The 16,878-nt window shown below is 34.4% G+C and overlaps 1 protein-coding gene across 1 annotated transcript in view; it reads right to left on the reverse strand.

Annotated features, from left to right (window-relative positions):
• The window catches only part of TMLHE (trimethyllysine hydroxylase, epsilon), a 68,536-nt gene that overhangs the window by 37,934 nt on the left and 13,724 nt on the right, over positions 1–16,878 (reverse strand). Inside the window, 1 exon segment of the mRNA XM_053579133.1 lies at positions 1,823–2,049. Coding sequence (XP_053435108.1) covers positions 1,823–2,049 — 227 coding nt within the window.

The following is a 16,878-nucleotide window of genomic DNA, read 5'->3' on the forward strand; positions in this document are numbered from 1 at the left end:
TATGATTTAATAAAAAAAAACCTTTAATGAGCAGCAAATAGTAGGAAACTAAGTATGGTATATATCTTCTTTGGCTCAAGACTTTGTGATTCCATGTGAAAAAGAATCTAACTTCTTGCAAGTCAGATTAAAATTCCTCTTAGTATCATCCCTAAAGCAGTAATATTTGCATGACTGCCCCCTTTGGAATATTTTAATAACTACATGCAAGAAAACTGCACACAATCCAAAACTAATTATTAGCCAATACTTTTTGGGAGATAATTCATATAATAAATACTTTGAGATAAAGTATACATTTAACAAAATTCAGACTGTATGTATTAAGGAAGATTTTTAATCACTTAAAACAATTTATTCCTATGAATCTAAGGAAGACTAAGCTCGGGTATTTCAAAATGATCATGTTTCTAGGGGAAGAGAAGGACAGTCATAGAAATCTGTAGCAGCAGATATGATTTAGTATGAAATAGAATGAAAAATGAATAAGAAACTACTCAAGACCATCACATGTAAAGACTCTGCTTTATAAAAGTCTAATCCATCTACTCACGGTTAGCCAAGGGAAGTACTTCAAAGTGACTCTAGTGATATTTGGCAATGAGGTACGTAGCATTTTTTCTAGGATGAGTTCTTGAACTTAATTGTCAGACTGTATACATGAAAATCCCCCTGCTAACATAATAGTTGTGAAAGACTGAAAGCTTTTTCTTTCTTTCTTTCTTTTTTTTTTTTTTTGCAGTTTTTGGTAGGGGTCGAGTTTGAACCCACCACCTCCGATATATGGGACTGGAGCCCTACTTCTTTGAGCCACAGGCGCCACCCATGAAAGCTTTTTCTTTAAGATCAGGAACAAGGCAAACATGCCTACCTTCACTGTTACTATTCAACACAGTACTGGAAGTCATAAGAGAATAATTAGATCAGATAAAGTAATATAAGACATATAAATTGGAAAGGAAAAAGAATTTTCTCTGTTCTAGGTGACATGATCTTACATGTATGTAGTAGAAAACCCTAAAGAATCCACATACAATAAAGACTATTATAACTTATAAATTATTTCAGCATGATCACAGCATATAAAAGCAACACATAAAATTCAGTTGTGTTTCTGTATATTAATGATGACTAATATGAAAAGGAAATTAGGAAAAAAAATTCTACTTACTGTAGCATCTAAAAGGATGAAATAATTAGGAAAAAACTTAGCCCAAGAAGTGGAAGTTGTACAGTGAAAACTACAAAATATTTCTAAGAGAAATAAAAAAAGATACAAATAAATGGAAAGATGTCCTATGCTCAATGATTGGAAGACTTAATGTCAAAATTTTTATAGTACTCAAAAGTGATCTACAGAATTAATACAATCTCTATCACAGTTTCAATGGCTTTTGTTGAAGATACAGAAAAACACCCTCCTAAAAGTCATATGGAATCTCCATGGACTCTGTAGAGTTGAAATAATCTTGAAAATAAAGATTAAGGTTGGAGGCTTCACACTTTTTGTTTCAAAACATAATATAAAGCAATAGCAATCAACATAGTGTTGAAAAAGTTTGAGATAGTCTTTATCTTTCATTTTTGAAGAGTAATTTTTTTGGACATATAATTCTAGGTTGGTGTTTTTTTCTCCCCTTCTAGAATAATCATTGAAATAAATGGCTACTTGTCCTATCAATGCCACAAAAAGTATTTTCGGATGATACAAAACATACTTATCATTGCATAACAATGTGAATATACTTGACACTACTAAATTGTATAATTAAAATGGTAAATTTCATGTTGTGTGTGTTTTCTTAACATGATTTTATTGTACAATGTTTTAAACGTATCTATCCCCACACATCTCTTATCAAAATGATCTTCATGTTGCTGCCAAGCACAATTCTGAGCCTTGGAAATTGTGTGGTGCCAATGGATGGCTAATGGAAATAATCTCTTGAAGTTAGGCTGTTGAAGCACCCAACATCTGATTCCTCCCTTCAGTAAGTACTAAAGGATGTTTTGTAGCTGGGACAACCTGTGGCACCAGATCTTACAAGACTGGACAATGACAAAAGAAAAGTTAGAAACAATATTAAACAACTTTTACGAGGCTATAGGAATATTCTAGATGCATTTTTTGTATAAACCCAACAACAATAAAGTATTTAATCCTTTTAGTATGTTACTATATTTTTATATTTTGTTAGAAATTTTGTACCTATGCTGATGAATAAAATTGGCCTGACATTTTCTTTTCTCATACTGTCCATGTGTTATCTTAGTTATAGGGTTATTCTAGCTTCATAAAAACAGTTGGGAAAGCGTTCCTTTTCTTCTGTTCTCTGGAAAATGTTGCATAAAATTTATATTATTTCTTTCTAAAATTTTTGGTAAAATTACTCAGTGATGGCATCTAGGCCTGGACTTTTCTTTGTGGAAAGGGTTCAGTTTTTTTCATATAATAGTCATAAGTCAGTGCAGAAATTTGTCTTGTCTATCTCTCCTTTTTGTAAGTTTTACTCTTCTAGGAACCTGTACTACTTTATTTAAATTTTAAATACCTTGATTTAAAATTGTTTACAGTATCCAATTGTAACTTTTCTGTTTTATGGTATAGAGTGAGATCTTCCTTTTCATTTTTTAATATTGGTCATTTATGCCTTCTCTTTTTTTGTTTCTTGATCAGTATTTATAGTGATATTTAGGCTTTTCATAAAAAAAACTTTAGCTTTAATAATTCTGTCAACTATATCTTTCCCACAGGAAATTTCTGTTCTTATCTTTACTTGCTTCCTTCTATAGTCTTTACTATTCATTTTCTATTATTTTTTCAATTCCCTGAGAGGGACTTTTTGCTTATCCTTTTTTGTGCAATAAATATTTATTTATTTATTTATATTGTTCTAGTATTATGTATTTAACCGTAGGGTTATAAAATTGAATTTTTTATAATTTACTTTCTTTCGTTCTTTCTTTTTTATTGTTTCAGGTTCATTGAGGGTACAAAGAATTAGGTTACACTGTTTGTATTTGTTAGGCAAAGTCCATCTTATAATTGTGTTCCACTCCTAAGAAGTGTGGCATATACCTTAAGACCCCATGATCCCCTTCTCCCTTCTCCCCTCTCCCTCATTCCCCACACCTTCCACCTTGAATTGATTTGAGTTTTTCACTTATGTGGGTATACAGAATATGTATTTTTTTTTTTTTTTTTTTTTTTAGAGACAGAGTCTCACTGTACCGCCCTTGGGTAGAGTGCCGTGGCGTCACACGGCTCACAGAAACCTCCAACTCTTGGGCTTACGCGATTCTCTTGCCTCAGCCTCCCGAGCAGCTGGGACTACAGGCGCCCGCCACAACGCCCGGCTATTTTTTTGTTGCAGTTTGGCTGGGGCTGGGTTTGAACCCGCCACCCTCGGCATATGGAGCCGGCGCCCTACTCACTGAGCCACAGGCACCACCCCAGAATATGTATTTTAAGGCTATAAATTTCCTTTATAATATTATGGTTTAGCAGTGTCCCATGAGTTTGATATACCATATTTCTATTCATCAGTCAGTTCAAAATATTTTGTAATTTCCATTACAATTTTTAAAATTTGACCCACAGGCTATTTAAAATATGCTACTTACGGGCGGCGCCTGTAGCTCAGTCAGTAGGGCGCTGGCCCCATATACCGAAGGTGGCAGGTTCAAACCCAGCCCCGGCCAAACTGCAACCAAAAAATAGCCAGGCGTTGTGGCGGGCACCTGTAGTCCCAGCTACTCGGGAGGCTGAGGCAAGAGAATCGCTTGGGCCCAGGAGTTGGAGGTTGCTGTGAGCTGGGTGAGGCCACGGCACTCTACGGAGGGCCATAAAGTGAGACTCTGTCTCTACAAAAAAAAAAAAAAAAAAAAAAATATGCTACTTACTTTAGGGATATTTTCTAATGTTCTTCTTATTATTTTCTATTTTAATGTCACTGTGGCCAAAAAATACTCAGTACAACTGTAATTGTTTAAAGTTTTTGAGACTTACTTGCTTTATGGTTTAATATATCATGTATTTTTCTGTGTGCAGAAAAGAATATATATTCTGCAATTGTTGTATGTCAATTAGGTTAAGTTTGTTTATATTATAGTTCAATTCTTCTACAGAGTTATTGGGTGTTTTTTATCTGATATTCTATCAGTTACTGAGGACTATATGTTGATATCTCTGATTATGATTAGGAACTTATTTATTGGACATTTATCAATTTTTACTTTATTTTGAATGTTACCTGCATATGGATTAGAAAAGTTTGATTTTCTTGGTGAATTTCCCCTATTGCCATTATAAAATATCTCTGTATCTAGTAAAGATTCCTTCCTTAAAGTCAACTTTGTCTAGTATTAATATAGATGTTATCAGTTTTCTTTATTAAAGGTATATAGTGATAAATTAGTGTTTGCACAGTATACTTCTATTATTTTACTATATTTTTTACATTTATATTTACTCCTAGTTTTTACATTTTACGCGTGTGTGGTTTTTTTTTTCTCCTAGTTTTTACATTTTATATGTGTGTGTGTGTTTGTTTGTTTGTTTTTTTGTCCAGGGCTGGGTTTGAACCCGCCATCTCTGGCATATGGGGCCAGCTCCCTACTCCTTTGAGCCACAGGCACTGCCTTTTACATGTGTTTCTTATAAAAAGAACACAGATTGTGTTTAACCATTCTCATAATCTTTGCCATTTAATAAATGTGTTCACTCCATTTACATTTATAATTTTTTATATTAAAAATACAAAACTCTGCTATATCACTATTTGATTTCTATTTGTCTTTCCTATTCTGTTACCTTTTCTCTCCTTGCTTTGTTTTGTACAAATCAGGTAATGTGTATTAGTCCATTTTCTCTTTTGTTAGTTATGCTCTTTTAGTGGTTTTTTTTTTTAGTGATTGCTCTATTAATAAACACACTAAAGTATAATTCAAATTAGAGAATTTATATCAACCCCTTTTATACTTCTCCCTCATGTGCTATTGTTGTATATTCTAAATGTATACACACACACATACACATATACTTATATCCCACATGACATTACTAAATTTCTACATGATCAATGGACTTCATATTTAACCTGTCCACTACATTTCATTCATTTTATATTTCTAAGATTTCATTTGGGATCATATTACTTCTGATTGACATTCCTTGATATTTCTTTTGGGTTTTGGTGGCAGGTTCACTAAGTTATGGAATATAAAGTTTTGCATTCTGCGGCATTTTGTAGATTATCCGTCCATTATCTCATGTTATTTCTGCTACAAAGTTAAAACCAATCTACCCACTACTCCCTGTAAGGCAATACACCTTTTTTCTCAAACTGTTTTAAAGATTTTTCTTCTTTATCTTTTTAGCAGTTCTTATTGAAATATACTTAGATGAAGTTTTCTTTGTATTTATTCTGCTTTGTTACAGAAATTTTTCAATATATAACTTTAGCTTGTGATAGGCAAAATTTTATAATGACCGCCAGTGACGCTAGCTGTTGTATAATCCCTTCCCTTAAAGTGTTAGAGGGACTGTGAATATGACAAAATTTCACTCACATGATTAGGTTATATATATGGCACAACTGACTTTAAGAAAGGGGGATGATCCTTGGTTGGGCTGGCCTAGTCCAGGAATCCTTTAAAAGGGTGAAAGAGAATTGAAGCAAGAAAGGGATTTGATATCAGGAAAATTCTCCATTGGCTTTGAAGATAGAGAAGAGTACATGGCAAGCAAGGTAGGCAGTATCTATGAGTTGAAAGTGACTCTCACCTGACAGGCTGGAAGGAAATAGTCACCTCAGTGTATAGGTACAAGGAAGTAAATTTAGCCAACAACCTGTATAAGACTGGATGTAGATTCTTAGTCAAAGCCTCCAGAAATGAATGCAACCTGGATAACACCAATTTTAGCCTTTAATACCATGATCAAAGAACCCAGTCATGCCATATCTGGACTTCTTTTCTTTTTTTTTATTGTTGAGGATTCATTGAGGGTACAATAAGCCAGGTTACATTGATTGCAATTGTTAGGCAAAGTCCCTCTTGCAATCATGTCTTGCCCCCATAAAGTGTGACACACACCAAGGCTCCACCCCCCTCCCTCCGTCCCTCTTTCTGCTTTTCCTTCCCCCCCCGCATAACCTTAATTGTCATTAATTGTCCTCATATCAGAATTGAGTACATAGGATTCATGCTTCTCTATTCTTGTGATGCTTTACTAAGAATAATGTCTTCCACTTCCATCCAGGTTAATACGAAGGATGTAAAGTCTCCATTTTTTTAAATAGCTGAATAGTATTCTATGGTGTACATATACCACAGCTTGTTAATCCATTCCTGGGTTGGTGGGCATTTAGGCTGTTTCCACATTTTGGCGATTGTAAATTGAGCTGCAATAAACAGTCTAGTACAAGTGTCCTTATGATAAAAGGATTTTTTTCCTTCTGGGTAGATGCCCAGTAATGGGATTGCAGGATCAAATGGGAGGTCTAGTTTGAGTGCTTTGAGGTTTCTCCATACTTCCTTCCAGAAAGGTTGTACTAGTTTGCAGTCCCACCAGCAGTGTAAAAGTGTTCCCTTCTCTCCACATCCACGCCAGCATCTGCAGTTTTGAGATTTTCTGATGTGGGACATTCTCACTGGGGTTAGATGGTATCTCAGGGTTGTTTTGATTTGCATTTCTCTAATATATAGAGATGATGAACATTTTTTCATGTGTTTGTTAGCCATTCATCTGTCATCTTTAGAGAAAGTTCCATTCATGTCTCTTGCCCATTGATATAAGGGATTATTGGCTTTTTTCATGTGGATTAATTTGAGTTCTCTATAGATCCTAGTTATCAAGCTTTTGTCTGATTGAAAATATGCAAATATCCTTTCCCATTGTGTAGGTTGTCTCTTTGCTTTGGTTATTGTCTCCTGAGCTGTACTGAAGCTTTTCAGTTTAATGAAGTCCCATTTGTTTATTTTTGTTGTTATTGCAATTGCCATGGCAGTCTTCTTCATGAAGTCTTCCCCCAGGCCAATATCTTCCAGTGCTTTTCCTACGCTTTCTTTGAGAATTTTTATTGTTTCATGCCTTAAATTTAAGTCCTTTATCCATTTTGAATCAATTTTTGTGAGTGGGGAAAGGTGTGGGTCCAGTTTCAGTCTTTTACATGTAGACATCCAGTTCTCCCAACACCATTTATTGAATAGGGAGTCTTTCCCCCAAGGTATGTTCTTGGTTGGTTTATCGAAGATTAGGTGGTTGTAAGATGTTCGTTTCATTTCTTGGTTTTCAATTCGATTCCAAGTGTCTATGTCTCTGTTTTTGTGCCAGTACCATGCTGTCTTGACCACTATGGCTTTGTAGTACAGACTATAATCTGGTATGCTGATGCCCCCAGCTTTATTTTTATTACTAAGAACTGCCTTAGCTATACGGGTTTTTTTCCGGTTCCATACAAAACGCAGAAACATTTTCTCCAAATCTTGGAAGTATGATGTTGGTATTTTGATAGGAATGGCATTGAATAGGTAGATTGCTTTGGGAAGTATAGACATTTTAACAATGTTTATTCTTCCCATTCATGAGCATGGTATGTTCTTCCATTTGTTAATATCCTCTGCTATTTCCTTTCTGAGGATTTCATAATTTTCTTTATAGAGGTCCTTCACCTCCTTCGTTAGGTATATTCCTAGGTATTTCATTTTCTTTGAGACTATGGTGAAGGGAGTTGTGTCCTTAATTAGCTTCTCATCTTGACTGTTATTGGTGTATACAAAGGCTACTGACTTGTGGACATTGATTTTATATCCTGAAACATTACTGTATTTTTTGATGACTTCTAGGAGTCTTGTGGTTGAGTCTTTGGGGTTCTCTAAGTATAAGATCATGTCGTCAGCAAAGAGGGAGAGTTTGACCTCCTCTGCTCCCATTTGGATTCCCTTTATTTCCTTGTCTTGCCTAATTGTATTGGCTAGAACTTCCAGCACCATGTTGAATAGTAAAGGTGACAGAGGACAACCTTGTTTGGTTCCACTTATAAGAGGAAAAGCTTTCAGTTTTACTCCATTCAGTAAAATACTAGCTGTGGGTTTGTCATAGATAGCTTCAATCAGTTTTAGAAATGTGCCACCTATGCCTATACTCTTCAGTGTTCTAATTAGAAAAGGATGCTGGATTTTATGGAATGCTTTTTCTGCATCTATTGAGAGGATCATGTGATCTTTATTTTTGCCTCTGTTAATATGGTGGATAAGGTTTATGGACTTGCGTATGTTAAACCAGCCTTGCATCCCTCATATCTGGACTTCTGACCAGTCTTGATGACCCACATCTGGACTTCTGACTGTAGGCTAATAATAGGTGTTGCTTTAAGCCACTAAGTTTATGGGAATTTGGTATGTGATAATAGAAAAATATTGCAATGATTGATTACTTTTGGAAAATTCTGTTATCATGTCTTTAAATATTGTTTTTATACCATTTTTTATCCCCTTCTTTTAGGACTCCTATTACAAATATACCAGACGTCTAAACACATTTGGTACTGGCACTGGTATAGGTATTGGAAATATATGAGCAAACAAAAAATTCATATTCTAATGAAGCACCTTTTACTAACATTCTGATCTCCCTTTCAGCTACATGGGCTCCTCCCACAGAATTCTTCCTCACAATAAATTCCTAACTGATATACCCATATCCATTCTTGCCCCCTCTTCAAACTATTAATATTTTGCACACTGTAGGAACAGGGAATTAAAATAGATATGTCAGTATGTCACTGTATTTGAATGTGTCCCTAGGGCCTTCAGGGTAAAGATACAATATTTTTATGTTATATGTCTTATACTACTTGGTCCTGAGCTACCACTCAGCCTAATTTCCTGGTACTTACCTTTGTGTAATTTATTACCTACTTGTAGACCCTCCAAATTTGTTTCTATTCAGAAAAACTCGTGTTCATGCTCATTGTTGCCTCAAACTTGAGTCCTTCCTATTCTGCCTTTTATTCATCTTTTAAGAGTCAGCTTAGATATCATCTCATCTAAGAATTCTTCTCCAAACTTTCAGAACAAACAACTGCTTTCTTTTCTTCTCTCATAATAGTCCATTTATGTATCTTTCTTCTTAATATATTATGCTGAAAATGTATGGATATTTCCCCTTAATAATACTGGATGCTTCTCTACAGGGAGACCTATATGTCTCATTCACTTTTATGTCCTAACATCTAGTATGATTCCTAGTACTTAGTAGAACTCCCAAATGTTTGTGGGAAGTGGATTGACTTACTTTTCTTCCAGCTTCACAGCCTCTTTAAATCTGATAGGATGGATGTCTGCTCTAAATCTTCATATAAGTAATAAAAATATTGAGCAGGTCAACCAAAAGGTATAATCTATAGCAGGTTATCAAAAAAAGTCTTCCATTGACAATCAGCACTCTTTGAATATGGAAATTTAATTACTATACAATTATATTAATTATTTAACTCAATGTTATCTTGTCCAGAACAAAAATATCATAAAAAACTTATCAAAGTCTTACTTAAATTTTATTCATTCATCATTCATTTAATGTATTTACTATTCTGCCATATTTCCATAAACTACCTCTAATAACACTCTCAGAAATAAAAACTAGGTTTGTGCTGAATGACTTTGTTCATAACTTTATAATTTTCTAAGTACTCATTTATTTGAAAATCTGTTAGCAAATTGCAGAAGTCTCCTTCCTTCTTTTTTAGAATCAGTAATATTTTAACATAACTCCAATCTTAAAGCACCTCTACTATTTTTCTGAATTCCTTTGATCACTGAGACTATTTAAATAGTATCATCTGAATTATAAATTATCCATGTCAGGACACATGTACTTTTTCTTTCTGAGAGCACAGTTAAAATATTGTTTTTATTATCCTTACAAATATGCATTTCTATAAGCCTGAGTCAATTTGGGGCCTTATCTTTCCAAGTATGAATCCTTTAAGCACATATCCCCTGTTGTATTTATCCTTGCTTTTGTGTCCTTTATTTCCATCATTTATATATTATCTTAAAAAAAATAAAACTATGACTTCATTGTAAAACTTCCTATGTGGCCTCATGATTTTCCTCTTTTCTCCTTTAATGGAATAATTTGCTGTTTCATAGTCAAAATTACGTTTTTTGAGAGCTTCCCAACTTTTAAAGTCTAAAGCCATCTTAATGTAAATTAAAATCCAACAAGTATCAATCATAATAACAGAAACTTCTGGAGAACAGCCATAGCTAGAAATTCTAGGCAGAGTAGGCAATTACATAATAGGTCAATCTGAATCTTTTCATGGTTATTACTAAGGAAGAAGCATTACCTTCTGGGAGGCTTAAAGCCAAGAGTCCATTTAGCTCCTGTCAATTTTTCTTTCCAAATATCTTTCAGATTTGTCCTTCTCTTTCCATTCCTATAGATGCCTTCATCACCTCATACCTGGACTACTGCCATAGACTAGATGATTTCCTTGCCTACAGTCCATCCATATTCTAATCCATTTTCCACACTATTGCCAGATTAATCTTTTAAAAATACTTTCTTCATGTCATTCTCCTGCTTGAGACCTAACTCAAATGTGACCTTCTTTGTAAAATATTTCCAGCTCTCCTAAAAGAGTTAGTAGCTGCCTATTCAGTGTTTTCACAACTCTCTATGCATACCCTTATTAGTATACTTACAACACATATAATGATAATTTGTTTATTTTCCTAATCCTATTTCATGTGATCTCCTTGAGAGGAGGCAAAAGGTCTGAGTTATCTCTTCACAGTGGCTTTATGCATAATTGGCTCTATCTTAATGCACTACATAAGGGCTACCACATATATTGTTTTCTCTGTATGCTGTGCTCTATCACTTATTCCTTGGGTCTCAGATTAAATACCAATTTATTTAGAAACCTTCCTTGACATTCCTTTTAACTAATTAATTAATAAATTAGTTGAACAAATATTTATTGAGTGCCTACTTTGTGCCAGACACCGTTTTAGACACTGGAATATATGAGTGAACAAAGCGGACAAAACTTCCTACTTTCATGGAGCTTATCTCCTAATAGGAAAAGGTACATAATTAAAGACAAACATAATAAGTAAATTATATAGTAAGCTATAAAAAGACAGCAGGATAAAGGGTTGTGTTTGAGGTTGGACTTCTATACCTGGTGGTCAGAGTAGGCCTCATTGAGAAAGATGATATTTGATCAAATGAAGAGTTAGTTGTGAGGACATATGGGGAAAGTAAGATAGGCAGAAGTGATAGCCAGTGCAAAGACTCTAAATTGTTCTTGTACTTTTGTAGCCAAAGAAAAACAAATGAAACCATTGTGGCTGAAGCTCAGTAATCAAGATGTAGAACAATAGGAGGTGAAGTCAGAAAAGTTGGGGGTAAGTAGGTCAGATAGTGCAGGACCTCAGTTTTTATTGATAGAAATGATAGACCATTGTATGGTTTTACAGGAAAGAAGTAACATGATGATATGTTTGAAATGGATTTTTTTGGCTGCTATGTTGAGAATAAACTGTAAATGGGCCAAGGAAAGAAAGAAGGAGACCTGTCAGTAGGCTACGGCAGTACTGCAGATACTGCAGTAATCCAGGCAAGAAATGATAGTGACTTAGACAAAGGTAGGGTGATGAAAGGGGGCCATAATTCTGTGTAATTTTGAAGGAACAGACAGCAGAATCTGCCAATGTATTGCATACGGTGTGTGAGGTAAAGAGCAGTGGATGATGGTTCAAGGTATTAGACTGAGAGACTGAAGGATGAAATTGTCATCAACCCCAAGATGGAGAAGGTTTGTAGGATAACTGAACTTTAGTTTTGGATCTGTTAAATTTGAAATGTCTATCAGATTTCTAGGAAGAAATATCAGAGGCAGCTGATTATATGAGTCTGGAATTTAGGGGAGAGATCTGAGCTGGAAATACAAATTTGGGATTTTAGTTGGTAATTTAAGGTCATGAGACTGAGTAAAACTCTCAAGGGAAGAAGTGTAGACACAGAAAAGAAGAGGGATCAGTACCCTCATAATTTTCTCATAGATCCCTTTTTCTTCTTCAGTGAACTTATTACAACTTATAATAATGTATTTGTTTTCATTTCTGTAATTATTTGGCTAATGTGTATTTTCTTTATTATAAGAGAAGGGAAGCAGGGTCTATGCCATTTTCTCATTACTACCAGCATCTGGCATAATGACTAACAAAATAATATACTGGAATACATGAATTAAAAGAACATTCCTTTACTTCAAGGTCTCAAATTAAATGCCTGCAAGGCCTAGGCAAGTAACATAAATAAGTCATATAAAAGAGACAATGGGTTGTAGAGAAAGGCATAAATTGAAGTATCCAAAAATCATAGCCACTACTCAGTTCCAGCTGATTATTGCCAGGCTAGTATTGCCAGAGCTTCAGAATTTTTGAGAGATGCCAGATATACAGATTATATATTAAATCTCCCAAACTGTAACGTTGACAACTGCAGAGTGCAGATCATGTAAGACAGATTCCAAGATATAAATAGATGTGCAAGTAATTTATTGGGGAAAATATATGTGAGGGAAAATAAGGAGAGAGTCTAGACTGGGAGGGCTATTAGACCATTGTATAGGCTCCATCTCTCTACAGAAGAGAGGGAAGGAAGCAAGGTCTTATGCTACAATTCAGTTCTAAGAAGGTCTGAAAGGTCTACTGATGCAGGGTGCTGCCATGATTTGGAGCAAAGCATAATAAAACCCATATCCAGTGGCATTGTTGAAAACAGCAGCAATCTCAGTGGCAAACAATCAAGGAAGGCCAATGTCACATCTAGCCTCAGATCTCAATAATGGTGGTGCATAGCCACAGTCCACAAGACCAGCAAGAAATTATAAAAGATATCCAAGTAATGAGACAGTCAAAATGGGCTTGAAAAGTTTTTATACATCACTGGGGGCTGGGAAAAATAAATGTATGTGAAAAACTTCATGTTTGCTTAGGAGGGGTAAAAGTGGATCCAAGATAATGTACTTGTTCCTGGAAGAAAGTGAGGCCTTGTGCACGCAGAAAGTAAAAGGTGAGACATGCTTGCAAATAGCTTGATCTTTAAATGTGCTTCCCATCCCACATGCAGATCCACTGGCAAAAGTTAGGAGCCTTAACTTAATGGTTCAAGATTTTAATCACAATCTCTGACTATCCATTAACTGACTACTAAACTATGCTAACATGGAGGTATCATATTATAGAATTATATTATCTAAAATGTCCAGTTTCACTTAAAAATATGAGATATGCAAAAAAAAGAAATATGTGATCCATATATAAGAGAAAAAAGCAATCAACAGAAACTTTCTGAGAGGCTCAGATGCTGCACATAGTAGACAAAGTCATAAAACTATGTTCAAAGAACAAAATAATCCATGTTTAATGAATTAAAGAATACCAATAAAGAGACAGAAATTACATAAAAGAGCCAAATGGAAACTCCGGAGTTGAAAACTATAACTGAATCAAAAAATTCAGTAAAGGAGTCTACAGATTTTTATCTGATTGAAAAGGAATTAATAATGAAAACACAGATGGACAGAGATGATCTGATCTACATAACAGAAAGAAAAAACAATTAAGAAAAATTAACAGAGCCATAGAGACCTGTGGGATACCAAACAAACATCAATTTGTGTTAGTTTGCTAGGGCTACCATAAGGAAGTAACACAAACTGGGTGGTTTATGCAACAGAAATGTATTATCTCCCAGTTCTAGAGGCTAGAAGTCTGCAATCACATATCACCAGTATTGGTTCCTTCTAAGGTACATGAGGGAAAGATCTGCTCTAGACTGCTCTCCTTGGCTTGCATAAGGCCATCTCCCTCCTGTGTCTTCATATTGTCTTTGCTGTGCATGTCTCTACCTCCAAATTTCCTCTTTTTATAAGAATATAGGAATGAGATCATTTTGACTTGATTATCTCTGCAAAGACCTTATCTCCAAATAAGGTTACATTTTGAAGTACAGAGGGATAGGACTTCAACATATGAATTTTGGTGGGACACAAGTCAACCTATAAAATAACCTATGAAATATTGTAGTTCAAGAAAGAACAGGCAGACAAAAAGGGACAGAAAAAATATTGAAAATGTAATTGTCAAAAACTTCCCAAACTTGATGGAAAACATTAATCTACAGATCCAAGAAGCTCAAAGAACATCAACTATGATAAACATGACAAAATTCACATCTTAACAACCACAACAGGCTCTTGAAAGCAAAGACAATAGGCAAGTTTTGAAATAACAAAAGAAAAATGACTCATTGTGTATAAGGGAACTACAATGGGATCCATATTTAATTTCTCAATAGAAACAATAGAGGCCAGAGGCAGTATAATGGCATATGCAAAATGCCGAAATAAACTGTCAACTAAGAATTCTGTAGACAGCAAAACTGTATTTCAAAAATGAAGGTGAAATAAAGACACCCCCTCCCAAATAACCCCTGAATTTATTATAAGTAGACCTCCCTTACAGGAAATACTAAATGGAAGTCCCTTAGGCTGAAAGGAAATGACACCAGATGACAATCAAATAATCACAAAGGAATGACTGTAAAGGTCATTACATAGCTAAATATAAAAGACAGTAAATACATATACACTTCTGTTTTCTTCACTTAGCAGATCTAAAAGAATTGCATAAAATAATAGCTATAAAAATGTATGGTTGGTCTTACAACATATAAAAGTACAACATATATGATAATTACAAAAGTGTGGGGGGAAAATACAAAATATTAGAGCAAGAAATTGATGCCATTAGCAATGTGAATCCACAGAAAAAAATGAAGACAGAGAAGGCAATACATAAGTTAATCTAAAGTATCTTATAAATGTATTTTCCTTCTTCCTTCTCTTCTTTAAAAGAAATATATTTTTACAAATTCATAATAACTCTGCATTTTGGTGTTTATGTCTCATATAAATATACATGATAATAACAGCACAAAAGAGGGTGGAGAATGGAGCTGTACTAGAGTGAAATTAGCAGCACCCAGGTTATGGATGACCTGAATTATAGCATTTTGAACTTATGAATGGGCTCCTAAGGTTCCTCATAAGGATAATTTATAATTTAATAATTTAATGATTCAGACTAGTTTCTTCTATGCATGTAAACAAACCCACATGGTATAACCATCTCATTGGAACTGCATCTTTATGCAAGTGGCTGGTCTCAGATAGATTAGCAGCTCATAGAAAGTCAAGAACATGAAGAGTCAGAAGATCCAGAACCAAGAAAGCCTATAACAAAAGAATTAGCTGAGTCCTTTCATATCACTGAAGCAGGATTTGCTAAGCAAGATCCTAACAATAAATGGTTTACAAAGGTTTATTGTGCAGTTAGTGAGAACACCAACTGCTACAAAGCCATTACAAAGGTTTATTGTGCAGTTAGTGAGAACACCAATGCTACAAAGCCATTCACAATGGAAAATGAAAGAAAAATCCTGTTCAAACAAACCTAGATACCTTTTCAGAAACTGATTTCAGTGGTAAACTTCCCTGCTGCATAATAGAATCAAATCTGGATTCTCCAGCTCCCACTTCATTCCCTCCAGCACCATCCTGATCATCTTCTGATTAATGCCAGCTTTCCTTCTTGCCTCAAAAATGCCCCTTCTACTAAGTAAGACACTAATGCAACATTAGGTGAGTGTTAACCTTTAATATTCTTTCTTGAAATTTCTCCTATTTACCTAATTTTTTTTAAAGTTTATTTATTTGTTTATTTCTTTATTTTTTGCATTTTTTGGCCAGGGCTGGGTTTGAACCCGCTACCTCTGGCATATGGGGCCAGCGCCCTACTCCTTTGAGCCACAGGCACTGCCCTACCTAAACTTTTTATATAAGTTTGTTTTTATGTTCTGTTTGTTTGAATCAAAAGAAAAGTAGAATAGTTTCTATAACTTGTTATAATATTGGGGTATTATTACAGTATTACGCTGTACAAATATTACTACATGAGCCATTATATTATTATTATATTATTACTACTATTACTACAGTATTATGCACTATTCATCAGGGATCTGAGTTCCATATAAATCTGACCTAAACACTTTTTCAGGAATGTATCTTGTCCATAACCTGGGGATTGCTATATACTACTGAAATGAAGTTAGCATTAATTTTCTGTAGATCATGATAAGATGCAAATTATAATCCCTAGAGTTACCAGTAGGAAAATAACTAAAAAATACATAGTAAAAATATCAAAAAATGAATTAAAATGCTATACTAGAAAATAGCTCTATAGCATACACATAGAGGAAGCATAGGAGAAACAGAGGAACAAAAAATAGGATTGATGTAGATAAAAAATAGTAAAATGGCAGATACAAATTGAAACAAATAAATGTAAACAATTGCAATAAGTATAAAAGAATTAAGCAGTGAAATCAGAAAGCAGGAATGGTAAGACCATATTTTAAACAATGGATGAAAGTATATAGATCTAGGTATATTATGAAAAACACTTACTATAGTCAAAGAAACAGGCTGAAAGTAAAAGAACTAGAAAAGATACACCATGTAATACATAACCAAAAAGAGTTTAAGTGGTTATACTATTGTTAGACGACATAAACTTAAGTGGATAAGAGGGACATTTTATACTTCAGTAATTCAATTCATCAGGGAAACATGAAAATTAATTGTATTGTTAGATACATGAATCTAACAATAGAGTCTCACGGCACACGAAAAAACTTATGAACTAAAGAAAGAAAGAATTGAATAACACTAGATGAAGACTTCAAAACCCCTCTCTTGATAATGGATATAACAATTAGAAAGAAGA

This window comes from Nycticebus coucang, chromosome X, assembly GCF_027406575.1.
Source record: "Nycticebus coucang isolate mNycCou1 chromosome X, mNycCou1.pri, whole genome shotgun sequence".
In the NCBI taxonomy this organism is placed as follows: domain Eukaryota; kingdom Metazoa; phylum Chordata; class Mammalia; order Primates; family Lorisidae; genus Nycticebus; species Nycticebus coucang.